Source organism: Symphalangus syndactylus, chromosome 3 (assembly GCF_028878055.3).
Source record: "Symphalangus syndactylus isolate Jambi chromosome 3, NHGRI_mSymSyn1-v2.1_pri, whole genome shotgun sequence".
Taxonomy (NCBI): domain Eukaryota; kingdom Metazoa; phylum Chordata; class Mammalia; order Primates; family Hylobatidae; genus Symphalangus; species Symphalangus syndactylus.
This window is the reverse complement of record NC_072425.2, coordinates 18,987,501-19,007,500: the sequence shown is the minus strand read 5'-3', so window position 1 is coordinate 19,007,500 and position 20,000 is coordinate 18,987,501. Positions and strand designations below refer to the sequence as shown.

General features: G+C 37.4%; 2 protein-coding genes across 6 annotated transcripts in view; both read left to right on the top strand.

The window, feature by feature from the left end:
• PBX3 (PBX homeobox 3) overlaps positions 1-20,000 on the top strand; it is a 227,080-nt gene that overhangs the window by 80,945 nt on the left and 126,135 nt on the right. The gene's annotated exons all lie outside the window — the stretch shown is intronic.
• Positions 13,050-15,727, top strand: LOC129478881 (small ribosomal subunit protein uS5-like). The gene has a single exon (XM_055271070.2). The coding sequence runs from the start codon at positions 14,795-14,797 to the stop codon at positions 15,704-15,706; it is 912 nt and encodes a 303-aa protein (XP_055127045.1). The 5' UTR covers positions 13,050-14,794; the 3' UTR covers positions 15,707-15,727.

The window sequence follows — 20,000 nt, the reverse complement described above, 5'->3', positions numbered from 1 at the left end:
TGTTGGCTCACGCCTGAAATCTCAGCACTTTGGGATGCTGGGGCAGTGGATCACTTGAGCTCAGGAGTTTGAGACCAGCCTGGATAACATGGCAAAACCTTATCTCTACAAGAAATACAATAATTGGCTGGGCATGGTGGCATGCACCTATTGTCCTGGCTATTCAGGAGGCTGAGGTGGGAGGATAGCTTGAACCTGGGAGGTGGAGGTTGCAGTGAGCTGAGATTGTGCTGCTGCACTCCAGACTGGGCAATGAAGTGAGACTCTGTCCCAAAAAAAAAAAAAAAAGAATTATTGAGAACACTAGCAAGCTTTGGCTTATGTGGGTTATATTTATCAGTATTTACTGTATTAGAAATTTAAAATTTTTATTAGTTTATTTTAAAATAACAATAACATGTTAGCATAAGTATCATTTTAAAATAAAAAACAACTTATATTTCCAAAATAAAAAATTAGATGATTGATATTGTTTTACATTTTTTTTTTTACAAATTTCTTTAATGTCTGACTTCAACAGCAGTTTTCTCATATCTCCTTCTGCATTCTGTTGTGATGCCATGCTTCACGTAGCCTGTTGTCAACTTCATTGTATACTGATGAACAAATTAGAGTTGAAACAGAAAATGTGACATCTTAATGAATTATGAAAACAGTTTTGACGTTGCAGAGCCCTGAGGGTACCTCAGTGACCCCAGGGGTACCTGGGCCACAGTTTGAAAACCACTGATTTAGAAAGTATCCTTATTTCATCAGTAAGCATCACTGTGTACTTCTGCTATCCTGTATTGCTAACAAGTGTCCATTTTTCTTTTTTACTCTCAATTTTGGCATTTAGAGGATCAATTCATGATTGTGATATCGCCAAGTTTAATGTAGTAGCTTTGTTTAGTTTAGGAATCTAATTTGGGAACTTTCCTAGAATGTCCTGAAAGGAAATCTGTCTAATTTTGCATTGGGAGATACTTTATAAATGTTAGCTGTGGGTGGCAGTTTTCAACCAGTTAAATTCTACCATTATCTTTGAGAAAGGCAATAACGTTAATATTTAACTAGTTCCAGAAGTTAGGATAGAACATTTAATTCCAGGAGAAAACAGCTAAAATTGCCTATAGTGAATAGAGATTCTCGCCTAGTAAATTCCTTTATTTACCACAATCTTACCAGATTCTTTTGGGGCATGATTTTTACCTATTTTAACATTTTTCATGGCTCAATTATTTTACATATAGGATTCTTTGAAAAAGAAGTGCTTCCTAGCTTTAAATTCAAATAATTTATTTACTATTCTCATATCTTGATTATTTGTCACAAATGATATAGTAATAACATTCCTTTCTCTTCAAAATGTTTTTATGTGAAGTTCAAACAGAATTGAAAATCAGATAATATAAGTTGTCGACTCTAGCTTGTCTGGAATATTCACCAATTAATGAAGGGTCATTGGTGATTATGGGATTTTTTTCTTTGAAAAGATATCTAGTGAATACATAAGATATATTTCATAAACATAATATGGTAATGTCAGTACTAAGTATTTAGACAGTTCAGCTTATTGTGTGATGACACACATTTTTTTCTTTGAAAATATATGCATAAGATATATTAAATATTTGAAAAATATAATAAAGGTAATGTCAGTACTAAGTATTTAGATGGTTCAACTTATTGTGTGATGACTTTATTCAGAAGAATGGATTGCTCTGACCCTTAATTATGGACGTATTTTTTAATTGACACATAATATTTTCTATATTTATGGTGTACACGTGATATTTTGTTGCATGCATAGAATGTGTAATGATCAAGTCAGAGTATTTAAGATATCCATCACCTTAAGTATTTATTATTTCTATGTGTTTGGTAACATTTCAAGTTCTTTCTTGTAGCTACTTTGAAATATACCACACATTATTGCTAACTGTAGTCACTCTACCCTGCTATCAAACATTAGAAATTATACTTTTAATCTAACTGTATGTTTGTACCCATTAACCAATCCCTCTTTATCCACACCTCCCACCCACACCCCTCCCAGTCTCTGGTGTCTGTCACTCTATTCTCTACCTCTGTGTGATCAACTTTTTTGGCTCCCACATGTAAATGAGAATGTGAAATTGGGACATAATTTTTGACCCAATAAAATTATGCAGTATATCAATGAATGTATTTGAATGAAGTATTGGTGGTAATTCTGAAGTAAAGACCCATGTAGGGTATATGGACTTTTTGCATTTTAATTTTTGCTTATGAAATATTTCAAACACATAGCCTTTTATTTCTTCCTGTTAATTTTAATAAATGTTAACATTTTGCCATTTCTGCTTTAGACATTTATTTTTAAAAAATACCCATTTACATATGTTTGAAGGTTCCCCATCCCTTCAGCTCACTAACTTTCCCACCCCAAATTAGTACCTATTTATCTTATGACTGGTACATATTCTTCTCATCTGAAAAATGCTTTTACTACACATACGTGTATTTACAAATAATGTTAGTATTTTTAATATTGACAAATATAATGTGTATATATACACATATAATACTTATATGTAGTATATACACATTGTACATCTTTTTGTAGCTTGATTTTGTGCTCACCAGTTTTCAACATGTACTGCATTGATTTTGATATCCGTGAATTGATTTTATTAGTTTTACCTGCTTTGTAGTATTCTACCGTGCAGATGAACTTCACATTCATTTCACTATTGATGGATGCTTACATTTCATCTGAAATTTTGGTATTATAAACATGCTTTTACACATATTTTTGTCCATATGCAATAATTCCTCTGAGGTATATAACTAGGAATAGAGTTGTTGGGTTTATAGAGTATATCCAACTTTACCTGATGTTGCCAAATTGTTTTCCAAAGTGGTTGTACCAATTTATATTGCCACCAGCAATAAGACTGATACAGAGGTTTGTTCTGGAACTACGCATTTTGGTAAAGGATCAGAAACTAAATTCATCTAGTACCTTAGTCTTCTGTGTCCTTATTTGCTGGATACAGATATTAGTCCTTAGGTTTGGACTTTTGCTGGATATAATGATGTGTATTTTGTATTTTTAGAAGTACTAGTTTGCTGTCCAGAGGATTTACTTTGAATTATTAGTAAACCAACAAGATAAACACAAAAGTCATTCAGTTAAATACATTTGCATCACATTTTCACTGGGTAATAATTTTGCTTTTGACCTATCAGATCTGAGATACATATACTCAGAGATACTCAGATATATGTACTGCCTAGACAAATTTTCCATAGTTTACAGCAACAAATGGTTTATATAGGAATGCTATATTATATTTTTATTTGTTAAACATAATTTATTAGGAATAGAACAAAAACCAAGTCACAATAAGGATTTATCAAAACAGAGCCCTATAAAAAGGGAGATGGGAATGAATACAGCTCTTCTGCTATCTTGAACCATTCTATATTCTAAGCCAATTAGAACTGGTAATACAGTTCTACCAGTTGGTCATTTAAGAAAATGCAAGGTTAGAAAAACATTTGATGATCCATCTGGAAAAAAAAGATTGGTCAGTTTTTAAAACTACTTTCTACCCTCAATTAGCATATCATATCATATCAGACCAAACATAGTAACTTTGAGCTATAGTTAAACAATTTACTTATGATAGGAAGTTATTGACCACAAGGTCTTCTCACAGATTAAAAGTTTGGTAATGTGTTTAGAATGTTCAATTTATTCAATTTGTTAGGAAATCAAAAGGAACGTTGAGTCTAAACATCGTTTGACAGATTTGTTTGCCTTTTTCCTATTAAAAGTATTTCAAAACCTTTGATTTGATTCTGAACATCAGTAATGTAAGTCGCCTTCTTTGTTCTAGGATAAACAGAACACATGCTTCTGCAGCTCCCTTGATCAATGAGAAAATGCCTTATATCAAAACCACATGGCGAGAATGTAGCTGTAGGTGATCCCCTGAGAGGTTTTTTGATTGGAGCTGGGAGTCTGGTATTGAAAGAAGAGGGAGACAGACAGGTTGTTTGAAAAAACTCCCATCAGACCAAATGCTTGTGTTGGAGCCGTGCTACAACATTTTTCATGTAGAAAGTGCAACTTTATCAATTTTAAATGTTAAAGGCGATTCATTGTATGATTGTAATAACATTTTCACTTTGGAATTTTTGTGTACATCTTTCTGTATTTCATTAGCCAGTGGCCCAGAAATTCATTTATTCACATGCTGCTTGTCAGTCTTCCATTTCTAGAATTTTATTCTCAAAATACATCATTACAAGATTCATTATTTAATTTTTAAAGTCAAATGCAACCGAGGTACATTTTCTTTAGCTAATATACACTTGTCACATTTCTGGACAGCAAGAGAAAATAAGCTTGCTGATTTGGTTTATAATTATATGTATCATATTTACAATGATATTCTTAAGAATTCTATTATTAGATGAGTAATCTCAACATTTAATTTGCTAGTCAGGGGTTGCTTTAAACTTTTGTACATATGCAAGTTTTGGTGCAATTTAGTTAAAAACCTCATTATAGGAGATGAGTATGTGCTTCATTTTTAATATTCCCTCCATTCACTTTGAAGTTTCCTTTGAAAGCCAAACTATTAGGCTTGTTATGTCAGCCCTTTCCTTAAATTAGAAAAAATGAGCAACAAAGCAGTAATATTTTAGTGTTTTTCTGAAAGAAGAGAAGCAAAATAATTGTTTTAAGAAGATTGTAATTGAAGAGTTAGAGTGCCATGGTCTTTTCAAGACTGGTTTGGTCCTGGTGCTGCTCCGTGGCAGTGGAGCTCTAGATGCCTGGCCAAACATCCCTTACCGACATCTGGAACCAGTTGCAATACATCACTGTCAAAACTGCTTTCTATACGTATCTGCATTTACACATTAGTTACCCACGCAGCACTCATCAAAAAAGCTGAACAATCTTGACATGGTGTCCCTTGTGGAACTGCAAAGGTGAACTGAAGTTGGGAGGCAGTGTCTCGCGTCACTGTCTGCTGAGCTCTTACAACAGGAAGCTTGATTAAAAGTGAAAGGAAAAATTTATCGGTTGCCTCAGCACTGTAGAGTTCAGTATAATTTTTTATTTACAAAAGGGTTATTTTTTGCTATCTAAAGCATAGGTAATATGAGCATTCAACTGATTTTGTTTAGAAATGAGAATATTTTTATTTTTTAGTTGAAAAATATTGCCTTGCATGTTTCTTAGATTTGCTATTACTTATATAATCTATTTTATTGATCATATTAAGGACAATTTAAATTTAACAATGGAACTATGAAGAATTGTAGATACAATATTGATAGCACTGTGTCAGTTAAATTTAACTGAAGTATAGCATAAAATTTCAGACAAATGAACTTCGTTAGTGTTACATTGGTGATAGTCATGTTTGTGTTTATTAATTTTCAAAAAGCTGAGTAATAGAAAAGGAAAAGTACTTATTTATAGGTGTTTTATGTTTGTGTATCATATGTGTTTTTGAAAATGAAATAAGAGTTTTGAACCCCCCAAATTGGCTACTTATATAAGGAACTATACAGAAGCCTTTGCTATCATATCCTCTATAATAGTAATAATAATAATAACATTAATACTAGTGATGACAGTGGTTAACATTTACTGGGCTCTTTATGTACTAGACACATTTTGTCTATTATCTCATTCAAACTTAATAAATGGAGGTAATATTTTTCCCATTTTATAGAAGGAGAACCATGTTTAAAGAAGCTAAGTAACTTGTTCACATTCACACAATAAGTGTAGAGCTACGATTCAAACACTAGCTGTTTGCTTCTAAGTCATTGTGGTTTTTTGTTGTTGTTGTTCATTGGTGTGTATGTCTTACTTTTTATTATAAAATTTCCCCCAAATTCACAAAAGTAGAGGGTACAATGAACTCCTATATAACCACCAGTCAGCTTTAACCACTAATATGTTATACTTGTTTTGTATCTCCGTGCAGATTCACATTCCTTCCTTCTGCCCCTTTTTCACATACCTGTCCTTTTTCATATACCATTGACTTGCTGAAAAAATCAGAATGTTTTTCCTGTAGAATGCCCCAATTCTAGATTTGGCTGATACTTCCTTGTGGCAGTATTTAATTTACGCTTCCATTTCCTGAATTTCTTCTAGACTAGAATTAGATCTAAAAGCTTGATTAGATTCATCATGCATCACATCAGCCATAACATTTAGTCATCTTACTTTTTGCAGTGCTAAGACTGATCAGTGGATTAGGTAGTGCCAGCCTGATTTCTTCATTGTAAAGTTCCCCTTCTTTCACCTAATGGTTTTACCATCTATGGATGACCCAGTGCCTGGATTACTGAATTTCTTAGGCCTTGGAAATGGTCCAGTTATGTTATTCTTTCTGTATTTATTAGCCAGAATTTTTTTTTTTTTTGAGGTGGAGTCTCGCTCTGTTGCCCAGGCTGAGTGGCGTGATTTCGATTAGCCAGAGTGTTTTAAAAGAGCTTTATTCCATTCACTAGGGCTATTTGGTTACCCAGAAATACAATTCATACTGGAAAGGCAGTATAAAATGTTTAATTCTTTCCCTTTAATTATCAATTTCCAGAGTAATGAGGTAGTGCCTTAGTATCCTCCAGTGGTGTATAACTTTTGATTTTTTTTTAGTAGTTATTATGAAGTGTTGGCTTTTTGTATATGTAGTGTGTTTTAATCAGTTTCAGACATTATACTTTTTGATGCTGAAATTGTACCACATTTGTCCAGTGGGAACCCCTTCAAGCTGGCTCCTATGTCCTTCTGATAAGACTCCATTATTAGCTTTTTTAGCTTCTTTCTTTCTGGCCCACCAAAACGTGCCAGGCTCATCTTGTACATTTCCTCCACCAGATGTGGAATCTGCCATTTCTCCAAAGAGCCATGGTTCTTTTCATTGAGTAGTGATATACAAAGGCCAAAATTTGAGCCTTAAGGGTACTTATTGCTACTTGGTTGTTTGCTTTCAGGAAAGGAGAGGAGATAAGTGAGCTCACATTGATAATTCTAACTGAAATGTAAGATTACAGGGTTTCACTTAACTTCTTAGATTTTATATTTATATATCTTTTATGACAAAAATGTATTCTTAACAAAATTAAGATAATTACTTGATTTATTCTATATATTGTTATAAATATATAATGGTTTTCTTTTCTTTTTTTGAGACGGAGTCTCACTCTGTTGCCCAGGCTGGAGTGCAGTGGCGCGATCTCGGCTCACTGCAAGCTCCGCTTCCCGGGTTCATGCCATTCTCCTGCCTCAGCCTCCTGAGTAGCCGGGACTACAGGTGCCCGCCACCATGCCCGGCTAATTTTTTGTACTTTTAGTAGAGATGGGGTTTCACCGTGTTAGCCAGGATGGTCTCGATCTCCCGATCTCGTGATCCACCTGCCTCAGCCTCCCAAAGTGCTGGGATTACAGGCGTGAGCCACCGTGCCTAGCCTAATGGTTTTCAAATAACAATTGACTACTGACTGAAGTTAAAACTTTCTGTGCAGTTTTTTGGGAGAGGGTCCTCATTATATTTCACTGAAGAGATAGACAGTTATGTCATTTAATTAGTTTTTCTATTCTTAGGATTGTTTTCCCTCATGACTTAGAGCCTGAATGGCAAGTGACTGTCCTCAGATTCACTTGCTTAGATTCTCAGATATAATATGATTGATCTTTTTCCCTTTGCAGGTATTTATTTGTTGGTGAGTTCTGGGTTTCATGGCTTTTAGGACCCTTTTGTATTTCTCTTTACCACCACTGTTTCATATAGCTGCTGATCACAGGTCTTGCTGCTGTTGGGTGTTTTTGGCCACACCTATCTATAATTCCAGGGTTTGGGAGGGATTCCTTGTCACCTGCTTTTGTAGGAAATGTCATCTGTGGTTTATTATTTCCTGATGGCTCTGTCTGGTTTTGTGAGGGAGTTTGGTGAGACTTAAAAATACCTACATTGTGGCCGGGCACGGTGGCTCACGCTTGTAATCCCAGCACTTTGGGAGGCCGAGGCGGGCGGATCACGAGGTCAGGAGATCGAGACCACGATGAAACCCCGTCTCTACTAAAAATGCAAAAAATTAGCCGGGCGTGGTGGCAGGCGCCTGTAGTCCCAGCTACTCGGAGAGGCTGAGGCAGGAGAATGGCGTGAAGCCGGGAGGCGGAGCTTGCAGTGAGCCGAGATTGCGCCACTGCACTCCAGCCTGGGCGACAGAGCCAGACTCCGTCTCAAAAAAAAAAAAAAAAAAAAAAAAATAATACCTACATTGTTATGTCATTTCGGGAAGTTCCAGCATCTGGGTAATCTTAACTGCTGTAGCATGCAACTTGGTTTAAGGAAAATTTCTTTGAGCTTTATCCTTGGGTGCTAATTATTGTAGTACAATTAGGAAGGGGAGCAAATAGGGGGAAGAAATTTGTGTTTACTGAGTTCCTGCAATATGCTAAGAATGTACTGGTAATGAAAAAAATTGGCCAGGCGTGGTGGCTCACGCCTGTAATCCCAGCACTTTGGGAGGACGAGAGAGGTAGATTGCCTCAGCTCAGGGTAGATTGCCTCAGCTCAGGAGTTTGAGACCAGCCTAGGCAACATGAGAAACCAGTTTCTACTAGAAATAGAAAAATCAGCTGGGCATGGTGGTGCACACCTGTAGTCCCAGCTACTTGGGAGGCTGAGGCAGGAGGATCACCTGAGCCTGGGATGTGGAGGTTGCAGTGAGCCTTGATTGCACCATGCCACTGCACTCCAGCCTGGGCCACAGAGGGAGACACTGTCTCAAAAAAAAAAAAAAAAATTGTTATCTTGCTGAATCCTCATAATACCACCATAAATCTGTATATCCTAATTTTATAGATTAGAAAACTTGAAGATTAGTAAAACTTGAGGATTAACCTAATGTTATAGGGCTAATAAGTGACAGAGGTAGATTCAAACTGAAATGTATCTGACTTCAAATTCTGTGTTTTTCCTATTTAGACTAAATTTACTTTCTAGGAACTTTTTGTAGTATGATTTCGTTCAAAGGAGGCTTGCAGAGTACTGGAAGCTAAAAAGTTTTAGGTTGTCTAAAACTTTCGGCTATTTTGAATAATGCTGCTATGAATATTTGTGTATAAGTTTTTGTGTAGACATATGTTTTCATTTTTCTTTGGTATATATCTTGGAATGGAATTGCTAGGTCATAGATAACTATGTTTAACCTTTGAGGAACTGCCAGCCTCTTTTCCAAAGTGGCTGTACCATTTTGTATTTCTACCTGCACTCCAAGAGGGTTCTAATTTCAGTTTAACTTTAAACAGTATCATTAATTGGATAAACACTGCTTGCTTTCTCTGAGCCAGAGATTTTTCTAGATGTTGGGAATACAGCAATGACTATGGCTGACAAATATGCTGCCCTGAAAGACCATACAATTAAGTGCAGGGAGACAGGTAATAAATAAGTCAATAAATAGAATAATTTCAAAGCATGATAAACATTATGAAGTATTGACTGAGGTAGGGGGAGACTTTAGAAAAAATAGTTTGGGAAGGTTTCTATAAGAGAAGGAAAAATATGAGCTGAGACAGAGAAGTATAGCTGAGGAGGGAGCAGGGAAGAAAAACTCTAAAGACATCACCTTTCAACAAGTTTTTAAGGTGGTACATTGATGTGATAGTGGCTAAAACTTAGAATGGATCAATTATTTTTACTTGTTTTTTTATTTTTATTTTTTTGAGACCGAGTCTCACTCTGTCGCCCAGGCTGGAGTGCAGTGGCTTGATCTCGGCTCATTGCAGCCTCCACCTCCCAGGCTCAAGGGATTCTCCTGCCTCAGCCTCCCGGGCAGCTGAGATTACAGGCACCACCACTGCGCCCGGCTAATTTTTGTATTTTTAGTAGAGATGGGGGTTGCACCATGTTGACCAAGCTGGTCTTGAACTCCTGACCTCAGGTGATCTGCCCACCTCTGCCTCCCAAAGTGCTGGGATTACAGGCATGAGCCACCTCACCCGGCCAATTATTTTTACTTGTTTGTGAAATATTTAAATCTCAGCTGGGCATGGTGGCTCATGCCTGTAATCGCAGCACTTTGGGAGGCTGAGGTGGGCAGATCACCTGAGGTCAGGAGTTTGAGACCAGCCTGCCCAACATGGCGAAACCCCGTCTCTACTAAAAATACAAAAAATGAGCTGAGTGTGGCGGCAGGCGCCTGTAATCCCAGCTACTCAGGAGGCTGAGGCAGGAGAATTGCTTGAATCTGGGAGGCGGAAGTTGCAGTGAGCCAAGTTCGTGCCACTGCACTCCAGCCTCGGCGACAAGAGCAAAACTCCGTCTCAAAAAAAAAAAAACAACAAAAAACAAAAAAGTGGACAAAATATATGAAAAGACAAGTAACAGAAAAGACAATACAAATAACTCTTAAATGTGGAAAAAAGTCCATCCTCACTCAAAATAGGATAAAAAATAACAATTACTATTTATTGAGTGTTTACTATGTGCCAGGCACAGTTCTAGGCATCTCATATGTATTAACTCGTTTTATTTTCACAAGAATGTTTGAAATCGCAGTATTAATATCCTTGTTTGATGTAGGAAGAGGAGACAGGTTAAGTGACCTGCCCAGGGATGCACAGCTCCAAGTGAGTGGCAGAGCTGGGAGATGGCCCTAGAGTCTATACTCTTAACCATTATATTCTACTGACTTGCAAGAGTCAAAACAAAAACAAAGAGACAACCTACAGAATGGGAGAAAGTATTTGCAAGCTATTTAATTGACAAGGGATTAATAACTAAAATATGCAAGGAACTCAAACAACTCCATAGCAAAAAAAAAAAATCTGATTTTAAAATGGGCAAAAGATCTAAATAGACATTCCTCAAAAGAAGACATATGAATGGCCAACAGGTGTATGAAAATGCCCAGCATCACTAATTGTCAGAGAAATGCAAATCAAAACCACAATATAATAGCATCTCATCCCAGTTAAAACAGCTTTTATCAAAAAGACAAAACATAACATGCTGGCAAGGATGTAGAGACAGGGGAACATTCATACACTATAGTTAGTACAGCCACTATGGAAAACAGTATGGAGCTTCCTCAAAAAACTGAAAATAGAACTATGATATGATCTAGTAATCACCCTGCTGGGCATATATCCAAAGAAAAGGAAATCGGTATATCAAGACAATCTGCACTCCCTTGTTTATTGCAGCACTATTCACAATAGCGAAGATATAGAATCAACCTTAGTGTCTATCAGTGGATGAATGGATGAAGAAAATGTGATACATATATTAATACATAGTGGAATGTTATTTAGCCATGAAAAAGAAAGAATGGAATCTTGTCATTTGTAACAACATGGATGGAATGAGAGGACAATTATATTAAGTGAATTAAGTCAGGCACAGAGACACAAATATCCCATGTTCTCACTGATATGTGGAAGCTAAAAAAAATTGATCTTGGCCAGGCGCGGTGGCTCACGCCTGTAATCCCAGCACTTTGGGAGGCCAAGGCAGGTGGATCACGAGGTCAAGAGATCGAGACCATCCTGGCCAACATGGTGAAACCCTGTCTCTACTAAAAATACAAAAAATTAGCCAGGCGTGGTAACGGGTGCCTGTAGTCCCAGCTACTTGGGAGGCTGAGGCAGGAGAATGGCATGAACCTGGGAGGCGGAGCTTGCAGTGAGCCGAGATTGCGCCACTGCACTCCAGCCTGGGTGACAGAGCAAGACTCCGTCTCAAAAAAAAAAAAAAAAAATTGATCTTGTGGAGATAGAGTAGAATGATGGTTGCCACAGGGTGGGAAGGGTAGGTAGTCAGGGAGGCGGTGCTAAAAGGGGTTGGTTAATGGGTACAAAAATTTGGTTAGAAGGAATAAGATCTAGAGTTTGGTAGCTCAGTAGGGTGACCTATAGTTAACAGTAATTTATTGTATATTTCAAAATAGCTGTAAGAGTGACATGGGAATGTTCCCAACATAAACTAATGATAAATGTTTAAGATGATGGATATTCTAGTCACTCTGATTTGATTATTACACATTTTATGCTTGTATTGAAATATCCTACCATAAATATGTAAAACTACTATGTATCCATAAATTTTTTTTTTTTTTTTTTTTTTTTTTTTTTTTTTTTTTGAGACGGAGTCTCGCTCTGTCACCCAGGCTGGAGTGCAGTGGCGCAGTCTCGGCTCACTGCAAGCTCCGCCTCCCGAGTTCACGCCATTCTCCTGCCTCAGCCTCTCCGAGTAGCTGGGACTACAGGCGCCCGCCACCACGCCCGGCTAATTTTTTGTATTTTTAGTACAGACAGGGTTTCACCGTGGTCTCGATCTCCTGACCTCGTGATCCGCCCACCTCGGCCTCCCAAAGTGCTGGGATTACAAGCGTGAGCCACCGCGCCCGGCCCCATAACATTTTTTAAAGAGTCAAAACAAGTAAAACTTCCCTGAGCTACTATTTTTTATCTGTCAGATTAGCAAAGATCAAAAAGTATAACAGAGTGATAGAGAACTGGTATAGAGACTCTTAGAAATTGCTAGTGGGAACATAAATTGGTACAACCTTTCTTTGAGGGCAGTTTGGAAGTATCTATCAAAATTTAAATATCACAATTCTTTGTCCTAGCAATTGCAATTCTTGGCATTTAGCCTTCATACATATTTGCATGTAAGAAATGTGTGTGTTCAGAGATACTTGTAGTATTGGTTAGAATAGTAAAAGCTTGGAAACCACCTAAATGTTTAACAGTAGCGGGCTGGTTAAATTATGTTACTCCTATTCCATGTAGTACTATGCAGTCTGTCAAAGAGAGTGATGAAGCTCTGTATGCACTAATACAGAACCAGTTTAAAGCTGTGTTGTTAAGTCAGAAAGCTAAGTACATGATGGTATATATATGTATTATATACATGTATATCTGATATAGGAAAAATAATAGAAATGTATACTTATTTTGTGTGTGTGTATATATTACACAAATATATATATACACGTGTATAAATATATATATAATTTATTTTATATATATAAAATATTTCCAGAAGAATATACAAGAAACATGATGCTATTTGCCTCTGGAGGAAAACAACGTGTTTGGGGTCAAGAATAGGAAAGAGACTTAAAAATGTTGTACTTTTTGCATTTTGAACTATGTAACGCTATATTTAAAATGTTAAAATGAAAATATACTTTAAGAGGAATCTAAATGATAATACTTAAGGTTAATAAAGAGCCACTTTGAATTGTTCTGCAGTTTTATTTTCCTAAACAGTAAAGGTCTCAAGACTTTTTTTTTCTCCCCGGGTTCATGCCATTCTTCTGCCTCAGCCGCCCGAGTAGCTGGGACTACAGGTACCCACCACCATGCCCGGCTAATTTTTTGTATTTTTATTAGAGACGGGTTTCACTGTGTTAGCCAGGATGGTCTCAATCTCCTGATCCACCCACCTCGGCCTTCCAAAGTGCTGGGATTACAGGCATGAGCCACCACGCCCGGCCTAGACTTTTTATAGTCTTTGTTTTGTTGGTCTTTTTTCAAAAGATAGCAACCAAAGGGTGCATTCTAGGTTTGTACTGCCCTGTTGAAATGGTAGATAGAAACATTCTAATAGCAGAGCCAATGTCATGTATTTGATACCATATGGAAGAAAAAGGTTGTACGATCTTTTCTTTCTTTTGTTTTTGAGACAGGGTTTTGTTCTGTCATCCAGACTGAAATGCAGTGGCATGATCACAGCTCACTGCAGCCTCCTGGGCTCAAGGGATTCTTCTGCCTCAGTCCCCTGAGTAGCTAGGACTACAGGTGTCCGCCACAATGCCTGGCTAATTGTTAAAATTTCTGGTAGAAACAGAGTCTTACTGTGTTGGCCGGGGCCTAATGTTGGCCTAGCTCAAGCGATCCTCCTGTGTCGGTCTCCCAAAGTGCTAAGATAACAGCGATGAGCCGCTGTACCTGGCATCTTCTAAGTCCACTTGGGACAAGGGTTCTTGCTCTCACAATTTTCAAGAGACCTCTATAATTTGTATGAGTGATTGCTACATCACACTACAAACTGCTTTCCATTTGTAATTACTCAGCTTTTAGCTCCTTGGTATCCACAAGAACTTTAGGTATATTTTGGCAGACAAGAAGATTTGGACTGTAAATGGGAAATGATAGGAAGATATACTTTGCAGGATATGAAAAATCTGTCAAATCACATTCTTAAGATATAACCAATTTACCTACATAAATATAATTGTTGATTGCTAGTTGTGCAACTTGCTGTTGTTTGTTATTTGCAAGATTAAATTGGTTTCTGCTAATGTCAAGTGACAAAAATATAGATAGATAACACTAGCTCTTTGTACCAAAGTACGAAACATTAGAGAGAACAAAGGCCAGGAGTCGTGGCTGGTACTAACTAGGTCTAGGTTAGAAATGTATGGCACTAATCTGGGAAGGTTTTATAAAATGAAAAGAATAAAGTAGAATTTTGAAGGCAGAAAGGAATGGATTTTTGGAAGGACATGTTAGACTTTCCAGGAAAGTGATAGAAGTTTTTGCCAAGGTAGAGGAAGAAGTGAAGGCAGTAAGTTAGGATGGGGATTTTTGGTAGAGCTTAACACACGGAGGGGAATGGTTCAGACAGAATATGGGATTTGGAGTCATTCAGACCTGGATTTGGGCTTCAGTTTCACTGTTTCCCAGTTAGGTTGCCTTGAGAAAGTACCTTAAAATAATCTTTCTGTGTCTCACTTTTAAAATTTCTAAAATGGAGCTTCTTTTCTGAGAAAACACCAAATGGCGGATGACGCCGGTGCAGCGGGGGGGGGACCCGGAGGCCCTAGTGGCCCTGGGATGGGGAACTGCGGTGGCTTCCGCGGAGGTTTCGGCAGTGGCATCTGGGGCCAGGGTCGCGGCCGTGGACGGGGCGGTGGCCGAGGCCGCGGAGCTCGCAGAGGCAAGGCCGAGGATAAGGAGTGGATGCCCGTCACCAAGTTGGGCCGCTTGGTCAAGGACATGAAGATCAAGTCCCTGGAGGAGATCTGTCTCTTCTCCCTGCCCATTAAGGAATCAGCGATCATTGACTTTTTCCTGGGGGCCCCTCTCAAGGATGAGGTTTTGAAGATTATGCCAGTGCAGAAGCAGACCCGTGCCGGCCAGCGCACCAGGTTCAAGGCGTTTGTTGCTATCGGGGACTACAATGGCCACGTCGGTCTGGGTGTTAAGTGCTCCAAGGAGGTGGCCACCGCCATCCGTGGGGCCATCATCCTGGCCAGGCTCTCCATTGTCCCCGTGCGCAGAGGCTGCTGGGGGAACAAGATCGGCAAGCCCCACACCGTCCCTTGCAAGGTGACAGGCCGCTGCGGCTCTGTGCTGGTGCGCCTCATCCCTGCACCCAGGGGCACTGGCATCGTCTCCGCACCTGTGCCTAAGAAGCTGCTCATGATGGCTGGTATCGATGACTGCTACACCTCAGCCCGGGGCTGCACTGCCACCCTGGGCAACTTCGCCAAGGCCACCTTTGATGCCATTTCTAAGACCTACAGCTACCTGACCCCCGACCTCTGGAAGGAGACCGTATTTACCAAGTCTCCCTATCAGGAATTCACTGACCACCTCCTCAAGACCCACACCAGAGTCTCCGTGCAGCGGACCCAGGCTCCAGCTGTGGCTACCACATCGGATTTTTATACAAGAAAAATAAAGTGAATTAAGCGTGAAAAAAAAAAATTCTAAAATGGAGATAATTATAGTGGTTACCTCATAGAGTAGCTGTGAGAATTAAATGAAATTGTACATGAAAACATATAGTCAAGCGCTTTACACACAGAAGATACTCAATAGATATGTTACTACTATTAACAATAATTTTTGAGGTGAACCAGTTAAATCTCATTCATTGTTGTAGACTTGAGGAATCAAGAGGGAACATGGTGATGAATAAAGGGGAGTATACTCAGATTCAGAAGATCTCTCACTTGTTCAGATCTATAGATTGAGTAAATGAATGTCTTTTTCATGGAAATTCAATTAGAATGAGGTTCCAAAGAAAGAGGAAGGAAACAGAAATAACCCTATAACAGAAATATTTCCAATCTTTGTAAGCTCCTGTTGTGCCAGATGAACTGATGTAACTTCTTCACAATAAAAGTTAGCAAGATTTAATGTAGGCAGGAGGAGAGAGAAAAGCCAAAGATTTATGGGGAGTTTAAAAGCCTGGAAATGAGAGCCTTTTGGTTCTCTTGTCTCTGATAGGAAAGTTAGGGAAGATGTTTTAGATATGTATAGTTTTGGATTACTGGATCACATCCAAGTATATATATTGTATGGACAAGAAGACATGAAAGGCCGAGGAAAGCAAAAGAGAAAAGGGATAATGTTGGGATATGATTCTTAAACATTCCAAGACTGTCTTTTCAGTGACCTCCCTGTTTATGGAATTGAGATAATGTACTCCTGACATCTGATATATGTATACTCTATTTTGAAGTATTTTGCTGTCTTAAATTCTTAGTATAAAGCAAAAGCTTTAAGAAACCTGTACAGTGTTCTATTATCTGTCAGTCTTGTGGTACTCATTTCTGGGCTTTGAGGAGCACTATGGACAGTGGGCCATTCAGATGCCTCTTTGTAAATATGGGTATCAGCAGAGAGATTTTTAAAAATGTTTTTCGTGTTCACAGACCTGTCTTGTTTTTTTTTTTTAAATCTTAAATAGTAAATAGTGAAGATTAATAATTGTGACTTGTCTAGCATTATGGTGGTATTTAAACTGTTTTCCAGAAGATTTTTCTATAGATGGAAACAACTTTGGAATAAAGGAGTAATTTTTTTCAGGATGGAGTTTTTTATTTTTCATTTTTTAGCACACTGGAAATGTGTCCATTGTGTTTTAGATGCCACTTACAATGAATTTATTTAATAGTGTTCTTCTGGTTAGATGTAAATAATGCTGTCCTGCATATGCTGGCCTTTTAGCAATTGTTTCTTATGGGCAGTGTGTCACGAAAGGTGTAGTAACATATTTTTTTTCTGGCCTTTTCTTCTTGGCTTTTATATTATTACTTATATATGCTTCTAGAAGTTTATTAGTGACTTTTAACACACCTTCCATCCCTTAGCTATAGCTAACCCTCTAAGTGAATTTTTCTCTCTTTCCTTTAAAGAATTGGCCATTTTTCTCTCTTAACTCCTCGATCTCCTTGGTACATTGACTGTAATTTTATAACACTAGTATTCTATATCTTTCTATATCAAGAAAATTTTTACTTGAAAACTGTTAGTTTTAAAATATGCTATATGTCTTTTGGGAAGTCATATATATGAGTAGGGTGAAGGGCAAAGACTGGAAATGTTTATGTTACAGAGTTATTTCTTCATTCTTCTTTCCTTTGAACCTCATTCTAATTGAATTGCCCAGAAAAGGGCATTGTAAAGAGAGTCCAAGGTAAGGGTTTGAACCCAGAGTATTCCTCCTTTGTGAAATTATTTGCTTGTTTGATTTTAAGTCGTTCAGTTTGTTACTTTTAAGTCTCCATAGAGTCTTACAGCTGTTTGATTTCTATTAGTTCAATTATTATATTATATAGCATCTAACTATATTGTTCTTTAGAAATTCTTAAATTATTATGTACTAACACTTACTAGGGCTAACCATGTGCTAGGGACTATGATAGCCTCTTTGCATGGAACTTATTATGGTTTGTTTGATTATTCCTATTTTTCACATGAAGAAATTAAGGCCCAGAGAGGTTTAATAAATTGTCTAAGTCAGCTAGTTATTAAGTAGTAGAACTTGGACATGTTACCAAGTTTTATCTAAATCCTAAAACTATAGCCTTGGATCTTAAACTATTTGAATAATCGGGTAAATACAGATAATTAAATTTATTCTCACTGTTGAAAACTCAAAAAATTTGTGGCAGTGTTTTTAAAATCAGACTTAGCTAATGCTTGGTTCTGTGGGTGTAGGAGAAATGTTGTAGATGATTCTTTTGTTTGTGTTAATCTAGCACCCCCTAGGTACTATGTTTTTTGTCTTGAACTTGTGATGTGGTAGGCACCAGAGAAATGCATGGCTAGATTTTTATGTACGTAACTGTTGCAACAGGACATTTATAACCATTCTACTTTTCTTCCTTTTTACTATTTCATCCCTGGAGTGTTGTCTTACCCCAGTTTATTCAGTGACAGAGAAGACAGGAAAAGAGTGAAGTCTCTGGAGTATAGCTCTACTGGTGTATGACTTGTTTTGGTCTTGAGCTTGCTTGCAATGCCTCTAGTACATAGACCCAGCTTTTGTTCAGAATGCTGTTGAATGGGCAGTGCTTACTTTACTGTAGCCAGAATTGATTATCTTGGTTAAAGAATCAAGGGAGATTAAGTTGATCTCTTAACTGTTCTGGATGTTGGAGTTAATTTCAGAAACATGTAGTAAACTGCAGTATTGGTTTAGTGTGGAACACTTTAGTTAAGATGTGTAGAGATAGTTTGACCTCAGTGCTTGTGCTTTTCAGTGAAGCTTTTATTGTACTGTTAACAAAAATCTAGATGAAAAATTTGAGTAAAAGACTATATTTTATCTGAAATATGAGATGATTTTATGAGACATTTATAATTCAGAAAGCATGGATTATATTGTCTCTCAACCTCTAATTTTGAAAACTTTCATTTATATCTGTATATTTTGATCAAGGGTCAATTTGTCTTCTGCCTTCTGATGATGAAGTAACTGACCTCCTTAAGATGGGGTTAGAAATATAAGTCATTTCTTAAAGCAAAAAGTTGCTGTAGCGAGTTTTCCTTGTGCTAGCTCTTCTCTTTCAGGCCATCTTACTGAAGCTAAACATCAGTTCACTTGACAACTTTACTCAATTCTAGGCAACAGTGGCTATGCTCTGGCCTGCAGAGACAGTGAATCCATTCTGGCTCTGACACCCAATTTTATTGTAAAACACATTCATGTTGACATCATATCAGTTTTCTGAACTATTACATGCATAAAAGAATTCACCCCTTTCCATTCAGTCTTTTTCAGTCTTCCAGTTAGGAGAAATCTGCACACCCAGTGTTTTCATTTTGCATTTAATGTGGTCTAGTCCAGAAAATAGCAGCTTCAGTTAAAAAAAATGTTTTTCTTGAGGCACCTTTCAGAGTGTGTTAGCTTAATGGTATTCATTGGTAGGAGAGGACTAAGGAGAAATGCACAAGGCAGTTTTTAGGAGAGAACAGTTGAAGTTTAGGGTAAAACAAGTCAATATTGACCCAAGATTATGGGGTTTAGTTGCTCGACTTCTTTTGCATGCAACTGCTATTTGAAGGATTTCTTGCTGAGCCTCATCCATGCCCAAGTTTGTGGGCTTTGCCTCCTACTTGATCTTTTTGGTTGTATTGTTTTTGTGAAGGCCTTTGATTGCTGATTTTTTTGTTTACTTGTTTTACTTACATTGGAATTTGCTAGTTTTGCATTTGGAGTTTGTTTCAAATATAATTCAAATCTTCGTCTTTAGTTTATGGGGGAAATAAATGTTTTTTGTTTACAAAATTAAGCTCTTTTATTTTTATATCAGTTCTAGCTTTGTACTGAGTTTTGCTGAGGCTATCCTTGGTTTTCACGATAAAGAAATTTGACCTTTTCACTTTTTACAGGGCTTGATTGACTTATTTGGTTTCCTGATCCTAAATATTAAGATATTTTATTTTCCTTCTTCTCTGTGAATACAGGTCCCCCTAAAATATCCACAAACCTATTTGGGGAATTTAATAAGGTTTTCCTTGTTATTTGATTCTACTGTTCTGAGACTGCCCATTGGGAATTTCATTTACCCATAAGAGACTGACATTCTTACATGGAGTGATTGCAAATTTTGTTTTTAAACTAATATCGTAAATATCTTCAATTGATTTTACTTAAATGTGAGTATAATTTACATAAAATTTAAAAGGGGATGGTTCTCAACCCTACGGATGTAGATGTTAACTAATTCTTATTTATATGATTTGG

Bases quoted from the DNA above. Each gene is read 5' to 3' on its own strand.
- LOC129478881 (XM_055271070.2), top strand. From the start codon at position 14,795: ATGGCGGATGACGCCGGTGCAGCGGGGGGGGGACCCGGAGGCCCTAGT.